The following is a 19,221-nucleotide window of genomic DNA, read 5'->3' on the forward strand; positions in this document are numbered from 1 at the left end:
CCAGAGGTAACTTTAGTTACTGGCCATCACAATACTTAACCCTTGGATATGGGGAACGGATTATGACAAGTGATATTAGAGCAATGGTTTATTTAAATAATAATAATAATCATTGGAGCATAGGACACATGCACAAATATGATGGGCGAAACGTTGAGCTAGATTTTAGGTTGTATTTAAATTAAATATTTGTGTAGTAGCAATTGTGATATGTATAATTATGGTATTTCATTAAATTTTGTAATTAAGATGAGTTATTGTTACTTTATATATAATTGCATACAATTACCCAAAAAAAATAAAAAAATAAAATCCGTATTATATGTTCCGTAGCATTTGAAAAAATATTTCATTTCAACTTTTTAGAAGTGGGTTCAAATCTATAATCTTTCAAAATTAAAAAAAAAAAAAAAATTATAAAGATACTAAGTTTGAAACTATTTCCCATCAATGGAAGTTCATCTCAAATTCCTTCAACTTCTGCATATGATTATGTAATTTCATTTCTAGTCGCTTGTTTAATTGTGTTCTCATTTTATTTTTTTATTTTATTTTTCATTTTCAGAAACAAAGCCAATGAAAAGTTTTTAAAGTCACCATTTGTTTCTCATTTTGGCCCAAAACAGTTTTTGACAAATAAATAGTGAGTTGTTTTTGGAAAAGTTTTTTGAGATAATATTTTATATCAGTTTAATCATCAATTATATATTTATTCGAGTGTGCAGGGAATAGCTTACACATATGACAAATTTTGAGGACAAAATTTTTAAAATGAGGGAAGAGTGTAACAACCAAAAAATTTAAGTTATCTCTTAAATTTTATATTAGTACTATTTAATAAATGATTTCAAAAAAATAATTTAAATTTTATATTATTATTCGATATTATTTTCTGAGTATTATGATATTTTTATTATATTTTTCTCTATATTTTTTCTAAACCAAAATACACTAAAACACACCATTTTTTATACAACAAACTTGCGTGGCCACCACGATGTCTTGCGGCCCACGCCTTCCTCACTATATATATAGATATGTAAATGTGCAAATCAGTGGAGCATCATCACCAATTCCAAACTCTCTCTCTCTCTCTCTCTCTCTCTCTCTCTCATTGTTTTGTTTTATATATAAAATTTTGAGTTTAGTTCGGAATATTTAGTAGATCATAGTGAGCGAAAGGTAAAAGTTAGAATTAACATTAAGGTGAGTTATATTATATCTTGAGCCACTATCATATATTTTACGTATATTTTGAGTTATCATAATTTATTTTATGTAAATTGTGTTTTAATTACGTTAATTATTTTATGAACCTTATTTTTGTAGACGCGCCCGTGGGCCTCATGCTACAGTTCGGACTCGATTTTGTTATGGTTCTAAATCTGAACCAAAGAGTCCAAATCCGGCAAATCGTTTTGAGAAAACAGATTTTTGAAAGAAGTGCCAAACATGGACTGCTTTGCCAGATACAGAGTCGCCACCTAAATATTTTTTAAAATGGGGGAATTTAGGAAACCCTGACTCGGTGCCGAAGGCCACATGTCCGTCATCACCGGAGTTGTCTCGGCTCGGGAGCTTGGGTACGATCGGGGAAGGTCAGCTATGAGCACCCCCTTTCGCCCGGTCCGAAGACCGGCCTCTACTAACCGTGATATCCATTTTTGAAAACTTTATATGTTCTTAAACCGATTGTTAGCCTAGAATTACTATGTTATGCGCGCAGCAAACAAGTATAGACCAAATCGCCCAAATTGGAATAAAAAAAAAAACATTGCATGTTTGTTTTAAAAAAAGGTTTGCTACTCGCAAGTAGGCTAAAATGCCGGTTTTGCCACCCTCAAATGGGTTTTTGGAAAAGACGGTTTTGCCACCATCTAGTGGGCTTAAAAAAACTTACAGTTTTAAGGCATTATCCCAATTTAAACAATCTGACCTCCACCCACAGGCATTCAAGCAGTTTATCTCATGTAAACACTTAGCCGCATGGCAAGCATACTATTATGGCGACATTCACACGCATGTTGGATGCTAAAGCATAACCACTTACATTGTACTCCGTGCCAAAACAATAAACTAGTTAGCGAATGTGCGTGTCCTAGTTCATGTTATTTTGCCTAATGCAACACATACAAGATGCAATTTTAGTTAGGCTCGGTTAACCTAAATATGGCATACGATATGCAACCAACTGATTCATGTATTCAATTTTGAAATTTGAAAATACGAATGCGGTTAGTATGATGTACCGAGCCCGGTGCATGTCAACAAATGCATGAATGCACGCATGCATATCATAAGGTATGCTAATTTCAAAAATGCCCTAATCTACCATCATAAGCCGGTAAATAAAAGGGAAGAAAGAGATGGGGATTGGAAGACATACACACACTCACCCACACTTATTACATGTTTACCCTCACTCGGAGGGTCCGAATGAATATTACAGTCCCAAATAATAAACAAATAAAATTATTACAAAGATTTCTAATTTAATTTAAAGGAAAAGTGGCGAAGGAAAGAAAAGGGTAGCCGCAGCCTCTGCCTCTACCTCGGGATGCGCGAATGATGCGTGCTCGAATCCGTCTCGTCCGGAAAACCCGTACTGTACTCCTGTCGCCTCTGTTTGTACTGCCTTGTCTTTCTGAAAATTGCCAAAGTACTGGAGCAAGTTCCTTGCGTCCCGCAGAGCACCACCGGCCGGACAGAATTGCCACCGGCACTTCACAGTTCCCATCGGCACTTTATTGGATTCATCGGCACTCCAGATAGTGCCGGTCGGCACTAAATTCTGCCGGTCGGCAGAAACTTCCTGCAGAAGACAATTTGACAGCAAACAGAGAATAGACAGTGCATGGCATGGAGTTTTCAGGCACATGTAAGCGTGGTCATACTTCCTATCATGTTTTGAACTCAAGGAGGCATGACCTTCGATCTTTGAGCCATCAATGGTGCATGATGACTCAAGGGATCAAATTTTCCACTTAATGTAAGGATGTATGCAACAAACACAATGAAAACCGAGGCCTTATCAAGTTGGAGTCAAAGGTCCCGATGACCGGGAATCGAGGCACATTACATCACTTGAAGTACGAATGGTCCTTGATTCCCACACTTGGTTTGACACCCCAAACCAAGTAAATGCAATGCATGTAATGCTCACAAGCCTCAAATATATCATGCCACCAAGATGTAAAGCACAACAAGCATTATGCAACCAATCATGACAAATGCATGATGCCAAGCATACAAGGTACAAACATGATGCAAACATGGACCAATTTGACCATGGGATTGATATGCTACAAGGCTTAATGGAATAACCATGCAACAAACATGAAGCAAGCATGCAAGAGGGCCTAAAAGTGATAAAGGTGCAGACCTTTATTCTCCTCTAAACAGCACCAAAAATGCTCAAAATGATAAACAATCAACTCATGTGAACAAGCAAACTTATGGTCCCAAAGTCAAGGCACAAAAAGAAAACATTTCACCCTCATCAACATGACCACTCATGGCATGATTAAAGCAAAGCAAAAACAGAATTTTTTACATGTAAAATGGGACCTCAAAAACTCCTAATATGGCAACTAAAGTATTTCCCATGAAACATGCGCACTAAGGCTCATTCCTAAGCATAAGAGGACACATCTTCAAGGCATTAAAGAGGCCATGCATGCACACATACAAGCATGATTCTTGGACTAAAATGTGGTCCTTAGATGATGTTAAATCATGAGGGCAATCACAAACATACATACTAGAGGCCAACATGCTCAAAGCTTTTAAGCCAAAATACAAAGCAACCTTAACACACATATCAAGCATGACTAAATGGATAACCAACAAGCCTTAAGCATGGAAAAACAACACTAGAAACTTCATGTAACTAAGCCAACTTACACAAGGATCATGGCCTAATCATGAGATGTATTTCTAAGCAAAATGGAGCAATACAAAACAAGTATTACAAGCATACAAGGAGGCCCAAATCCGACCAAAAACAGAGGTTATATATGACCTAAAATGCCTAAAAAAATTCTGAAATGAGGCCCAGAAACATCAAGCACACATGCTATCCTTTTGAGCCCAAAAAGCAAGGAAACAAAACCATAAAGGGAGAGGGGTGTCCCTCCCCTATGCAAGACTTAAAACCATCCTTCTTTGACACTAAAATACACTGATTTTCAGTGGTCAAAAGACCAAAACACTGAAGTGAACAAAACCTTATGAAAGGAGCACCAAAATCGATCAAACAAGGCTTAGAAGGGGGAGTTTGCACTCAAACCACAAAATGACCTTAATGAAAGTGTTAAAGCAGGAAAATACAAGCCCTTTTTATGTTATACACAAGAGCTAAAACAGCAAGCAAGATAGGTAGAAAACCATTGCAAGTTTGGGGAATAAAAAGAAAGATGCTCACCCTTGAAGAACCCTTGAAGAACAAATGGTCTAGCCCTCTTCTTTTGATCAAAATCAGTCCAAAAACTCAAGAAACAACCTCCCAAGTCCCTCAATCTCGGAGTAAGGTGTAATGGTGTGTGTAATGGTGCAAAAGTAAGGTAAAAAACACCTTTTGAGCTAAGGAACACACACAAAAAGGGATAGAGAGGGAGGTATAGAGATAATATGTATCTATATCTCTAAGGGCTGGTTTTTGCTTCTAACTTTCTAACCTAGAACCAAGAGGAAAGCCCCTCTCTTATAGGACTCCCTCTTGCAAAGCTTATACAACAAGCTTGGCTAGAGGGAAATCCCTCCATACACGTGTATGGAGGGGGGAAGAGTTGGTGCCAGCTATCACAGCTGGCACAAAATATCTCCATAAAGTGGATGAACAGTGGTCGGCTGCCCAAAAATGCTATTTCGGCAAAAAACAGTGCCGACCGGCAACATATTACGCCGACCGGCAATAAAGTGTGCCGACCGGCAAACAAAAGTGCCGATGGAAGAAAAAGACCATCCGGTGGCCTCCAGCCACTGCCGGTGGTGTGTGGGGATGCCTCATAAGGCATTCCCTGCCCTTTCAAGGCAAAACACAAGTGTTCGGTGCAAAACCAGACACTAAACGGTTAGGTTCGGAGATCCTGAGGCAGGGCGCACGAGCCGAGACCTCCGGGAACTCTGAACGAACACGATCATGGATGATCACCGAGTGTTCAAACGGTGACGTCCAAGTCTTGAGGACGGTCAAAAATGGGGTGTCTACAATTTTATATACTAAGGAAAATCCGTGGATATAACTGTTTATTAAAATGTGTTTTGAGTAATTATTTTATAAGTACCATCACGGAAGTCCCATGCCTTGGGGGACATAAATAACCATTGGCCTTCTAATTAGTCACTTTGTGACCCTTTGTCTGTCATGGATCCACTGACACTCTAATTTCTGGTATGGATCAAAGTGGTGTACGGAGCTAAGTGCTACACTATTGTGGGAGCCACCTCTAGAGTTCATATGAGCTACCTCTTGAATCCTATTCTGGTGTGGAGCAAAGTGCTATACGGAGCTAAGTGCTACACTATTATGGGAGTTACCTCTAGAGTTCATATAAGCTATCTCTTGAGTTCATACATCTGTTCTGCTCTGTACTGTGGTTATCATTATTCTGTTATATGATTTTTGTATTATATGTCAAATGATTTCTGTATTATATATTGTGTATTTTAATATCAAACTATGTTTAGCCCCATAATTATCCATGGTGAATTTTATGTCCTTATGCTCTTAGTATAATATTTCTCACTCTGCCATGTGCTTATAGCTGTTTACCAATTTTCAGGAAACAATGCAATTCAGAAATAACTTTTGGAGAGTCTTAGATGCAGGGCTGAAGAATAGACATATACAACACTTTTACAGTATTTTTATATGTAAATATCGGCCTTTTGGTCAATAAATTTTGTTATAAAAATAGAAGCTCCGATGATTATTTTGATACCCTCACTTAAATATTTTTTTCGAGTCACGTTTAGTAATTTGTTTAAGAATTGGCCGGAGGTAATTTCAGTTACTGGTCATCACGATACTTAACCCTTGGGTACAGGGAACGAGTTGTGACATCTTATTTATTGTTAATATAGATTATTTCATTAGTTAGAAATCAAGTTTATTATTTTAAGAAAAATAACTCAATTGGATAATTATAATATTTTATGAATATTTGCTTTGAAATATTGTTTTCACTTATGAAATTTGAAAAGATGATCTCTATGCATTATGGTTATACTTTTATGAGTTGACTTAGAAATTAATGCGTTATTAAAAAATTTACACACTATTAAACCAATTGTAAATTTATCTATAATAATGTGATAAGGGAATTGAGCTTTCAATGATGGGATATTTAACAAATTAAAAATAGACACCTATCCTAACATATCATTGCAGGTATAATTGTAAATTTTTTTTTGAAGGTCTCAAACAATTTCTTTTCATTAATCATTAAATGTTATATTATTGTACTCTTATTTTCTTATCATTTAACACTAACATCAAATTCCCACTCTAAAAACAATAAAAAATAAAAAACTAAATCGAGTTTTACTCTCTTCACCAATTACAATGTCCTTCGGCATCACCCCTAAGACCACAAAATAACTTTTCCTAACTTGATGCATTTGGAGAAAGTTATGTGATTTGGAAGAAATTCACATATTGCCGTAACTTAATAGTTATTAGTTAAAATTGTGAGAGATAAGTTGACATGTATGAAGTTAAAAATAGTTATTAGATAAAAAAAAATTAAAAATAAATAGTAAACTTTATACACATTAATAATTAAATACATAAATTTTTTCATAATTTTGTAATATATTTTCCATGGCAACACTGATAGCTAATTTCTCCTAAATAGTATATTGTAATCTTCCAAAGCCACCAAATAATTATCCACCTTTAATATTACTAATTTTTTTGTTCTTTTCTTTTAATTTTATTTTCACGAAACAAGTGAAATATGTGGTATATTTTTCTTACTCTCAAGTTATTTTTCCCAGCTTTGGAGATCATTATCTGTCCACTATACTGTTCGATTCCTCAAGGCATGAGGCAGAAAACGTATTGCTTTAGAAAAGTCTAGTTTCTTTATTTTTTATTTATTTACAAAAGTCTAGTGCTTTTGAATCATATTTCCCAAATGCTAGTTGTTTGAAACTTATTTATTAAACTTAAAGTTAGTTTTTTGAAATTGTGTTTTTAAAACACGAATTCAATTAATATTTTTATAAAACTTTGTATGACTACAAGTTAAGACGACTTTGACTTTATAGTACTACAAGAATTAACACTTTTGGCAACAAAAAAATTGGTCGCTAAAATCTATTTTTGGTCGGCAAAAGTTATCCGCGACCAATTTTTTTGGTCGCTACTTTGGTCACCAATTGAGGGTCGGCAAAAGTAATTCGCGACCAAAATTTTGGTTGGTCGGCAAAAGTTGGATTTCGCGACTAAATTTTTAGTCTCTAAATGTTTAATTACCGCGACTAATTTATTTTGTCGCCAAAACACTTTGGTCGCCAATTATCACATTCAACGATCAAAAAGTTTGGTCGCCAATTGTGACATTCTGCGACCAAAAAATTTGGTCGCCAATCGTGACATTCCGCGACCAAAAAATTTGGTCGCCAATTGTGACATTCTGCAACCAAAATTTGTTTGGTCGCCAATTGTGACATTTCGCGACCAAAAAATTTGGTCGCCAATTGTGACATTTTGCGACCAATATTTTTTTGGTCGCCAATTGTGACATTTCGCGACTAATCAATTGGTTGCCAATTGTGACATTCTGCGACCAAAATTTGTTTTGGTCGCCAATTGGGACATTTCGCGACCAAAAATTATGGTCGCCAATTGTGACATTCTGCGACCAAAATTTTTTTGGTCGCCAATTGTGATATTTCGCGACTAATCAATTGATCGCCAAAACTATAAAAACCAAACCAAATTTTGGTCGCCAATACCCAACAAAATAAACCTGTAATTTATAATAATTCATCCAATTTATTCAATATAATCTGTAAAAAGAAGAAATCATTCAAACCAACAAATAAATTGAATCATCAACATTCAACAAAATACATATATCAACCATTTCTGAACCTGTTTAATTAAAGTCAGCAACTATTATAAGTTTACATCCGCAAATAATTCGAAACTACATATTTCATTTAGCATAAAAATTAAACACATAACAAGTACTTGTTATTATGTTTTAAAATTTTATCCATGTACATCAACCCAAAAATATAACTAGTAGTCTACCAAATATTTTCTATACACACACATCCAAAAATATAACTACTAGTCTACCCTAATATTTTCCATATACATCTATACAAAAATATATAATCCTTCCAAAAATACAAAAAGTGCCAATTTGTCCTGTATAATTTAGCTTTGTGCACGAGTTCATCCATCTGTACCAAAGAAAAAGAGAAATAATGTCATTTAAAATTGGACAAATAATGAAAAATGTCCATGAAAAGCAAAGGTCACATTAGCAAATTAAAATGACTACCATTATCAAATTGTAAATAAAACAATAGCATTCTTATGTCTATAGAATAAATTGGATGAGCCACAATTCCCCGTTTAACCAGTTTGTGACTATTGGATAGTTTTATTTCTAATCGTTTTTATTTAGAGATAAGTATTAGAAAAAGCAAATACTAATATATTACTTTATATTTATCATGCATGTATTGATCAGTGATATAAAAAAATGTTTAAAACAAAACATAATATATAGCAGCTCTCTAATAAATTTGATACATCGATGATTAATAGTTTGTATTTATAGTTGACTGTCACCTATAAATACAAACTATGAATTGGTGTTGATAGTCACCACCATATATAGCACACCACCGAAAGCATCCAGACAGATCTGATGCAGACCACCAAAATTGCTCCAGATCAGTCCACCTTCATGACTGATGCAATACTTCACCATGCAGACCACCAAAGGAAGAGAAAAGAAGGAAAAAAAAGAAATAGAGAGGAGCTAATTCAGAGCAGTTTTGGACCCCAAACGCCCCGGTTTTGCCTACTTTGTCACACTTTTATGTCCTACATAACTAATAATGCGTCCTATCGAAGCGTTGCTTGCTTTCACAAGTTTGTTTGATCTAGGCCGAGGTGACCGCTATGATCTCGGGTTGTTTCCAGGCTGTTTCCGACTTTTTGCCCCAACCGGCTCGTTTTTGCCTTATTTATCACATTTGGTTTCCATGGAACAGTCACAAATTCTTGTTTAACTAGTCATCCTTGGATCAGTGGAACATTACAATGTTTAAAGTTTCTATACTGGTCAACATAAACTAAACTGTAAATTCCATCTTTTATAAGTTAAACAAAAATTAGTTTAAAGACAATCATTTCTCTATGATATTCTCATCAAACATTTATTTGCCTTTACTTTGAACATAAATATAATCAAATATGGTTTAACACACTTACCAATTACCATGACTATCTATTGTCGAGAATTTGGTAGATTGCGATTTTCCAAAACTTGCGCCAACATGCTCTGAAGTCCAAAAAGCTGCCGCTGCATCTCCTCACGTTGTCTTGTATTCTCTGCCTCTTTCATTTGTAAAAAAGCAATAAAAAAAAATTAAATTAAAATTTAAAAAAAAAAAAAAGATACTAAATATCACTACTAAATGGATAGCAGAGAGAGAGTGGTTGAGAGATGACTATCAGTTTCACTACTTGCCTACAAAATTAACATACTAAATATGCACTAGTTCATTTTGATGACAGGAAAAGATTATAAAAAATAAATAATTAAAAAAAAAGAAAAAGAAGAAGAAGAGGAAGAAAGAAGAAAATGCATTAGTTAAGTAGCTTTGCATACACTATGCATTTAATCATAGATGTATATATGCACATGGGTACACATAATACATGCTCGGTATATTGTTTTCTCTTGATCTGTTGTTCATGTTATAACAGGCTGGAAGACATTCTTGATCATAATTTTCTCAAACATGAATGTCTAATTTTCTCAAAAAAATGTGCCCACCTGAACATAATAACCCACTCGCGAATAGGTTAGTCAAAAAGTCAACCTGGTTTACTCCTTCCAATAGCCTCAACTCCATCTCATTATGTACAGGAAACAGAACTACTCACTTATGTCCCAAACTATCTTGGCAAAAACTAATGTGTAGTCTAGATTTTTTTTCTGTATTTTGGTATATAACTAGTCAATAGTCTTTCTTCACCAAGAGTGATCGATGGGGCGGCCCCTACTGCCTTGCAACCAAGTTTCTATTTTGTCTTGGGTACTTGATGTTCTTGCTATTTTAAGGCAATTAGGTACGTTTATCATCGACTAGAGAAACAATTTCTTCACACATGACTGCAAATTTGGTACAACTGAGTTATGGTTGATGGGGAGGCCCCTACCAGAGTGTAATGCTGTTCGAGCTAAGTCTGCCAAATGAAAATGGAGTCAGATTTTGTACTAGACAGTTCATCCTCAGAGAGTATGTCTTGGTTTGATGACTAAGAAAATGATACATGAATATTTACCCCCCTTTCTTTTTACCTCCTACGTACGAACCATATGTATAAATATAGGACCTATCATATCTATAAAATAATAAGATCCACCATTATTTTTCAACGGATCATGCTAATGACAAATTAATGTGTAGTCTAGATTTTTGCAGTGTTTGTGGCGGGCTTCATCCCGTTCTTTTGAAGATCCTTCTCAATGTCAATCGTATCACGTGGTAGTTCAATTCCCCGGAATAGCAGTTTTAGGTCGTCATCAACCTTGATTGGCACTCGAGGGTCATTTGGATAGGCTATGTCCTCTTGCGAGTCGAAGTTCGACAACAGCCAGATTTGACCAGCAGCTTTCAAAGCCTATGAAGAAAATACAAATTTTGCTCTAAAACTCCAAGAAAAACGAAAATTAAAGGTTATAATGCAAAGTCCATGCAAGTATTTGGCTATTATTTTAGCGGTAACACAAACCTGTAGATCCTCCATGACAGTTGGGTATGCATCCTTGAGATCAATAACAGCAATGCCCTCTGGAAATTTACGTATTAGGATGAGTAGTTGATTCTTGTCCTTCAGAGCATGTTTGGACTGTAATCAAATAAAGACCAAGTAAATTCTCAGCACAAAGACAACTTTTTTTCGAAGCTTTTTGGGCAGGCACCTGTAACAATCTATGAACTCTTGGGGAAGACAGAGAAGTTCAATTGTCTGCCAGGGTTCCAGGTGAAAAGATTAGGATTTACCTTGTAAGCGAAGCACCTCCCATCATAGTTCACTTTTGGGTTATTCCTCAAACTGTCAAAGACAGCCGTGTTGGAATTAATGTCAACATAACATGCTTCATTTATTTGCTCTGGTGTAAAGGCTTGCCTTGTCTGCAGAACAAGAAACATAAATAATTAAGGTGTAATTAATCCCTTTCAAGTGAGCCTACAAAAAATGAGAGGACAAATCAACCAATGACTTCCCACATGCCCCTGCCTCGCACACTGGCATCCTGCAGGGGTAGGTGGGTTGTGCAGCAAGTATCAGCAGCAGGAATAAGTTCAAGGCTCACAGCATAAGAAGTATTGGAGGAACTATAAAACTTCTACAACCTCTATATTTTTTTGCTAAGTCTATAACATAACCTCTATATTTGAACACTGTAGATCTACCCAAAGAAATCTCACGTTATCCAACACCCAGCTGGATGAAAAATCTCGAGAGATAAATAATGCTCAATATGTAAAGAGCCCCAGAGAAATCGGTGTAACAAGTAGTGTCAGACTTGACAGTGTTGAGAACCATAACCAGTTTCCTCTTAGCCAATATCATTGCTAACAACTGTTATGTTATGTGACTAAGCACTTTGCATCCTTATTGATGAAACTGATAGTTTTCATCTAACATGTCCAAAACATCAAACGTAAATATAGAAATTTTCAACTTCTCAGGAAAGAACTTGTATAAAATCGATATTTTCAAGCACTTTCTACTTATCCATCCCCCCGTGATAGATTTAGTTACAACGTGTCCGTGAATGTTCTCACAGAGGCAGAATGTTCATAAGAAGTGGTATGAAAGAGCACCTACAAAAGGGAAAAGAAGAGATATCCAGACTTTGAAATGATGTTGAAGTGATGGAGGCTGAAGTTATTGAACCGAAAGCAAACTAAAACATCTTTAAACCAAGATCAAGATAAACAAATAAAGGCTGATGGACTTCCATTAATTTATTTTGCGGAAAATTTTAATGAGTTTCGATCATATGTAAGTCAACATTTTAAAAATAGAATGCATTACATAACCACGTGTGAGAAGCTTAAGCATGCATGTGGAACACTGTAAAATACCTAGTATGCAAAATTACCCAAAGGTAAAAGAAGCCAAGACTGCAAAAACTGCCCAATTAATAGATTTCAATGCAATTAGATAATGAGGCAGAAAAAAAATTAATGTGTAGTCTAGATTTTTTTTCTGTGTTTTGGTATATAACTAGTCAATAGTCTTTCTTCACCAAGAGTGATCGATGGGACGGCCCCTACCGCCTTGCAACCAAGTTTCTATTTTGTCTTGGGTACTTGATGTTCTTGCTATTTTAAGGCAATTAGGTACGTTTATCATCGACTAGAGAAACAATTTCTTCACACATGACTGCAAATTTGGTACAACTGAGTTATGGTTGATGGGGAGGCCCCTACCAGAGTGTAATGCTGTTCGAGCTAAGTCTGCCAAATGAAAATGGAGTCAGATTTTGTACTAGACAGTTCATCCTCGGAGAGTATGTCTTGGTTTGATGACTAAGAAAATGATACATGAATATTTACCCCCCTTTATTTTTACCTCCTACGTACGAACCATATGTATAAATATAGGACCTATCATATCTATAAAATAATAAGATCCACCATTATTTTTCAACGGATCATGCTAATGACAACTTATGGTCTGTCTTTAAGGGGAGGTAATACCAAAATAGTTAGAATACTAAGCACTTTTTACATATTTTGATACATATTTAGCACGTATATCAATAATAATACTAATCATTGGGTGATCATTAGCATATATTTTTTTAAATATGGTGTGTACATGGTGTTTGTTGTGCCGATTTGCATAATAGGCAAAAAAAAAAAAATTATCCAGTGATAAATCAAATCTAGGTCGAGGTAACATGTGTAGCATATTATAGGAAATATTAGTGTGTAATAAGCAAGGAAGCTTGGAACTTCCATGCATCTTCTGGTGACTTTAAGTATTATGATTTTTTGACAGTATCTTCTGTTGGTAATGGCATTGGGGTCTGTAGGGGCCTGGGAGGGTTAGGTTTTGTGTGGGAAAGAGGCTCAGAGGAATGTTGCCTCTAGCACGTGTAAGGGCCTGAATGTTGCCTCTAGCACGTGTAACTCACTAAGCATAAGATGTTTGAGAAGCAAAGGATGTTACTTCCTTTCATATAAGGCTCAGCCCTCCATTTTCTGTCCCTGGTGCGGTGTGGGATAAAAAATTGCAGAAATATGTTTACCACATTACAAAATGAAAACTCTATACCCAAGCTGAAGCCATTTACCTTATCTAAGTTTGTCCTATGACTGAAATCACTAGTCCCACATCACAAAACTAATAAAACTAAGAGCCATATATAAGTTCCATTTACAAAAAAGTAGCCCTAAGCAGCAGATTGCATGGCTTCAATGACTGTAGATCAAACTTTTGATGTCTGGTGAAATTAACCTGAAATTTGGTCAACTTGCCAATTACCATCCCTATGTATGGGCTTGGAAAAAGTTTCTCCACAAACTACAATCATTTGCTGCACATTGCAAAAGTATTAAAACTAAGAAACATGTATAAATTCCACTCTCGTGTAAGTTTCACTCTCAGAGATGGGAATTTTTTACAATCATTTGCTGGGAATATGTTTCTCCAGCAACTGCAATCATTTGCTGCACATTGCAAAAGTATTTACATAGAGCCAATCAGTTTATTAAAAACCATTAAAGTCTGGCAGGTTACCAGTAGACAGGTTCAAATTGCATTTTTATATATAGGCACCAAAACAATATCAGCGAGAGAGAGGACAACCTTTTTCATATTATTGAAAAGATACTTAGATCCATGCATCAAAAACATAAAAATAAAAATAAAATAACAGAAATTTTGTTTAAACTCCATTGTATGAAAGTTATAGAACATTTTGCGACTTTTTCAGGACATTTGATCCTTCAAAAAAATTTCAATTGTGTGTAAGTTCACATTCAAAACAATCTCATAGTGAATGTATTGAATTTTCCACTACCAAAATATAATCAAAGTATGAACTAGAACTAAACTGATTTTTTTCCCTTGTTGATCTTCCACTAAACTAAATTATAAAATTCAAATATGAAACTAGTGTGTCAAGACCATGTGATGAAATTTTCCGTCATCTAGAGTCATCAGGCAAACATTTAATTCAAAATAATCTAATCACACAGACATCCATGTATCAATCATGATGAAGAAACACAATCCAAATAAGAAAATTGTCGAAAAGAACAACTTTAAAAGCACTATAAGAATTTTCCAAGTATAAGCTTAGCATTAGAAAGACAAACAAATATAGTCTTATGCATTTCTTGCGGTCCAGCGCAGGACGAACACAAACCTTGTTCAATTGAGTAAAGAATTCTTTATTTATTTTTCTTTCGTTCAACTGAGTAAAATTTAGTTTTTGATTTCTGAGCTACCAATGAAATTTCAATCAGAATTAAATGTGCCACAAAGAAATGAGGAAAGCTGTAAAGAACAAATGAAAGGTCAAGTGGAAAGGCATGATTGTCTACACTGGAGCCCAAAATATGACTTCATATAGAACTGAATGGTGAAAGTAAGAATTTATAGCTGATCCATATTTAATAATTAAGATTTTCCTAAATTGGGCAGAGATGAGTTTGTTTCTCTGATAAATCCTTCTTTTTATTTTCTTTCAATATTTTATTTTTAAAATGACCTTTAGTACCTCATTTCCTCTTACCCAATAACAAGAAGGATATTAAATTAGTCTTCACCAAATCTTGGGGATACAAACCGCTGAAAACTTACGATTAAGAGAAACAACATGTTTGCAATACAATAGATTTGAATTAATATTATGATGTTCTCATCAAACAAAGTGGCACGTATCAAGAAAGGGGAAAAAAAAGGAAAACAAAACTAGAGAGAAGGAGAAAAATATGAAAAGAAGTATGCAAACCATGATAAAGATGTCATTAATCAATAAACTTTAAAATGTAGTACAGAGAAGCAAATGCATAATAAGAGAAGGAAAATAACTCACATAGCTCTGCAATGTAGATATGACCAAGAACATGAATCCCATAAGGGTAATCTGGAGGGGAAAAAAAGGTGGCACAACCTATGAGTAAAGCAGTAAAAAGCATAATAAATTGAACTTTACATATCAAGAAAATATGAGATGGTTAGCAAAGAGTGTTTTACCATATTTGGTCTGGAAAAGCACCCCGCCCCAAAAAAAAATGAAAAGAAAAAGAAGAAAGAAGAGCAGTTAGTTACTTTCAGTGAAAGCTTGCAAGGTTTGCTCTGACAAACATTAAAAATTAAAGGAAAGGAAGTCATTTATTCTCCACTTGTTTGATATTTTCAATTAACCATTTTTCACAGACAGTTTACACCCCACCTCACAATACAATATCCCAACATAGCATAGAACAACATAAAAGAGTTTCAGTTCTGCCCAAGGACCACAACTGAAACACCAAAAACTCAATTCAAAAGAATCTTTAAGTAACAACTAAATAATTACCATAAAATAAATAAATAAAAAGAAACAAGATCCATTCATTTTACTATAACAATGCAGAACACTAATATTACACACCCAAAATTTATATCCAGAATTTTACCCAAAAACATTAAAATCCAGATTCATTCCATGCATGGACCCTACAATACACCAACTAAATCTCAAACACAATTTTCCTTTTTGGGGAGATTTCTTGACAAAAAATTTGGGTGAGTAGATTTCTCAAATGTAAAATAAGGAGAAAACCAAACTTACACAGAATTGGAAAGCACCTACATTGTCCAAGAAGTAAAAACTCAAAATCTGAAACAACCCTAATTTGCAATAGCCCATAAAAAAATCAAAAGGGGAACACCCTTCAGACGGTAGATATTGACCAAAAATTTAAAACCTTGGTGAAGAACATTCATCTTTTCAGAACATAAAATAAGAGAAAAAAGAACAAACGAAAGCAAGAAACAATACCCAAATAAAAAATTAGCTGAATTCAAACTATCTGAACAAAGAAATCATACAAAAATACATAGAAATGACAAAGGACTCAACCAGAAAAACAAACAATACTTGGAAAACAGAACCTACGCCCAAAATCTAAGAATGACCCGCTTGGTTGCTGAGAAAACGTGTGTAATCAAAGAAACAGAGTTTGAATCTTAAATCTTTGGTCTAAGAGAATCTATTTTCTCTTCAATTTCTAAATTTATCAGCAATGAAGGATATAGGAAGTTATGAAATATACATAAAGAAAGAGAAATACAAAATAAATAAATAAAAAGAAATCCAGACAATCCAGCGCAGTGGTAGGGAACCAGACACTAAAGATTCAAACTTTATTTTCTCAATTTTCCTCAGTTCACTCACAAGCTTAAAAGCCAACGAAAAATACATTATCAGATTTAAAATCTAAACTCTCTGCTTCTATTTTCCTAAATTTTCTCAGCAACCAAACAGACATATGCCAAAATACACATAAACAAAGCTCACCTGCACTTAGCAGCAATGGCGGCCAATCCAAATAATGGAAATCAAAGAGAACACGTGAGACACAGAGATATAAACAGAGATTTCCTATTATAAGTTGAAAAAAATACCTAGATGAATCAGAAATGGAGAAGACGAAATAGAAATGGCGAAGATGGACGGAGGCGCAGACGGTGGAGAGACGACGACGGCGGACGGCAAGGTCGACGGTAAGGTGAGGTGATTGGCGCAACTGAGCTTTGATCAAATTCGACTGAGGTGTGTGAAAGAGGCGCGTATTTCTGATTTAGATGTGTTTGAATTAGTAAATTATCCCCTACCAACCTGTTGGTCGGCTAATGGCTGTGTGCGAATTTAGATACCAAAACGACGTCGTTTTGGTATCAGCGACCAAATTATGTTGGTCGCTGAAAGATCAAACAGCTTCCGCCCAGATTTTATTATCCCGCCCAGATTTTTGGCGACAGAAATTGTAATTTGGTCGCAAAAAATTACTTATTTGCAACAAAAAAATTTTGGTCGGTAATAGAAAATTTTTTTAGCTACCATATTTTAATTTGGTCGGCAAAAGACATTTTTTTGCGACCAAACTTTTTTTGGTCGGCAAAAGTGGTCGCCAAATGTGTAAATTCTTGTAGTGTAAGTTGTATTTTCAAAGTCTGTAAATTAAGTTTAAAATAACATTTAGTAAATATGATTAAAAGAACTCGCCTTTGGATTTTCAAAATAAAAATTGGTTGACATAATTGTTTTCCTTGATGAAATAACTCTAGAAAAGATTGATATAATCTTTCGAATGAGATTTCAAGTTTGTTAAAAAAAAAATAAATAAACACTTTGCTCCTTTAATTAGTACACTTATTTCGCTAAATTATGGAAGCATTAATTTGAACAATTTTTCTTAAAACTATTGATATTTATTCAATTTATCCTAAGCCATCAATAAAATCAATCTTTTTAATGTAATATCACTTGTCAGTACACAAACATTTGTGGATGTACTTTCACTACTAAAGAAAGGGCCTTTTCAATCGGTCTTTTGAGTCGGCAAATTTTACCGTCGTAAAAGGTAGCCTTTTTGAGACAGCACAGAGTTACCGACTCAAATACCAAACCTTTAGAGTCGGCACCGTTGGCCGACACAAAAAATTAATATTTGATTGCATTACTTGAGTCGGTTCAATTTACCGACACAAAAGATAGACCTTTTGAGTCGGCATAGACCTTTTGCGTCGGCAAATTTGTGCCGACGCAAAAAATTATACCTTTTTGTGTCGGCAACTGATGCCGTAGCAAAAAAAAAATATTTATAGCCAAGATATATATATATATATATATTTACTTGATTATATTTAATAAATATATTTATTTATACATATACTTTTATATTAATATTGAGTGTATATACTATAAATAATATATATCTCATTTAATATTTGAAATAGGTATAGTGGTGAAGTGGACTTAGTGCGGTGACTTCGGGTCAAATCGTCCAAATGGAGTGTGTTCGAAACTTGGGAGCCTCAATGAGAAAATTATGGATCAAATTTTTTTAAAACATTTAACCACTTTTTGAGTCGGCAATCTACCGTCTCAAAAAATTGAAACTTTTTGCGTCGGCAGATTGCTGACTCAAAAACTTTTTGTGACCCCACCATTTTCGTCTCTTGAGTTGCCGTCGAAACGCCGTCGCAAAAAGTTTTTGCGTCTGCAAATACGCTATTTGTGACGGCACGCTGCCGACTCAAAAGCCCTGTTTTCTAGTAGTGTTTGTTTAGTTTGATTATATTCGGAGACAATCTTTTGTTACAATAAGTTGTACTTTATATTTTATGAAATATTTTCAAAAGAATTAGTAATGCTTTGTAGTATGGTATGACATGAGATGTTTATCTCCGTATCTCTCTCCTTATTATGGACCAAATGAATTATTATTCTCAATTAAGCAAAATTGTGTACCAATAAATGAGATTTCATTACAAAATTTAATCTTATTATGTAAATTTTATTTAAAAATATCCATTTTATACTTGGATTTATAATATACTAATTTAATTTTCACCGCACAATCACACTATTCAAAAAAAATATGATTGATTATCTTGGAACAGTAGCATGTTTGTAAAATTATTTAATGTCAATATTTTAGGAAATGTTATTATTGAAATTAATATTAATAATTCAAAATAAAAAGTAAGTTTGGAAGACAAGAAATTTTCCTTCCAAAATTCGTAACAAACTTTTTTCCATGATGATCAGTAGTTTCCCAACATGTCCTCAACCAACCGCCTTAACGAATCAAATGAAAACCCACAACATGTCCTCAACCAACCGCCTTAACGAATCAAACGAAGACCCACCTTCCGTGACAGCCTTTCTACTCGTCTCTCATCTCTCTCACTCTCTCCCTCACCAAATTCTCCCCATCCATCAC

General features: G+C 34.7%; 1 protein-coding gene across 1 annotated transcript; it reads right to left on the reverse strand.

The window, feature by feature from the left end:
• Nucleotides 1–8,017: 8,017 nt before the first annotated feature.
• LOC145790906 (uncharacterized) lies at nt 8,018–11,705 on the reverse strand. Its single transcript, XM_082869967.1, has 4 exons — nt 11,263–11,705; nt 10,991–11,107; nt 9,461–10,879; nt 8,018–8,418 (listed from the first exon to the last, which is right to left on the reverse strand). Exons 1-3 carry the CDS (start codon nt 11,410–11,412, stop codon nt 10,667–10,669), a joined length of 480 nt encoding a protein of 159 aa, XP_082726093.1. The 5' UTR covers nt 11,413–11,705; the 3' UTR covers nt 8,018–8,418; nt 9,461–10,666.
• Between the last annotated feature and the right edge of the window lie 7,516 nt (nt 11,706–19,221).

The sequence above is a fragment of the Camellia sinensis genome, chromosome 5 (genome assembly GCF_055761805.1).
Source record: "Camellia sinensis isolate YWXY chromosome 5, ASM5576180v1, whole genome shotgun sequence".
Classification (NCBI taxonomy): Eukaryota; Viridiplantae; Streptophyta; class Magnoliopsida; order Ericales; family Theaceae; genus Camellia; species Camellia sinensis.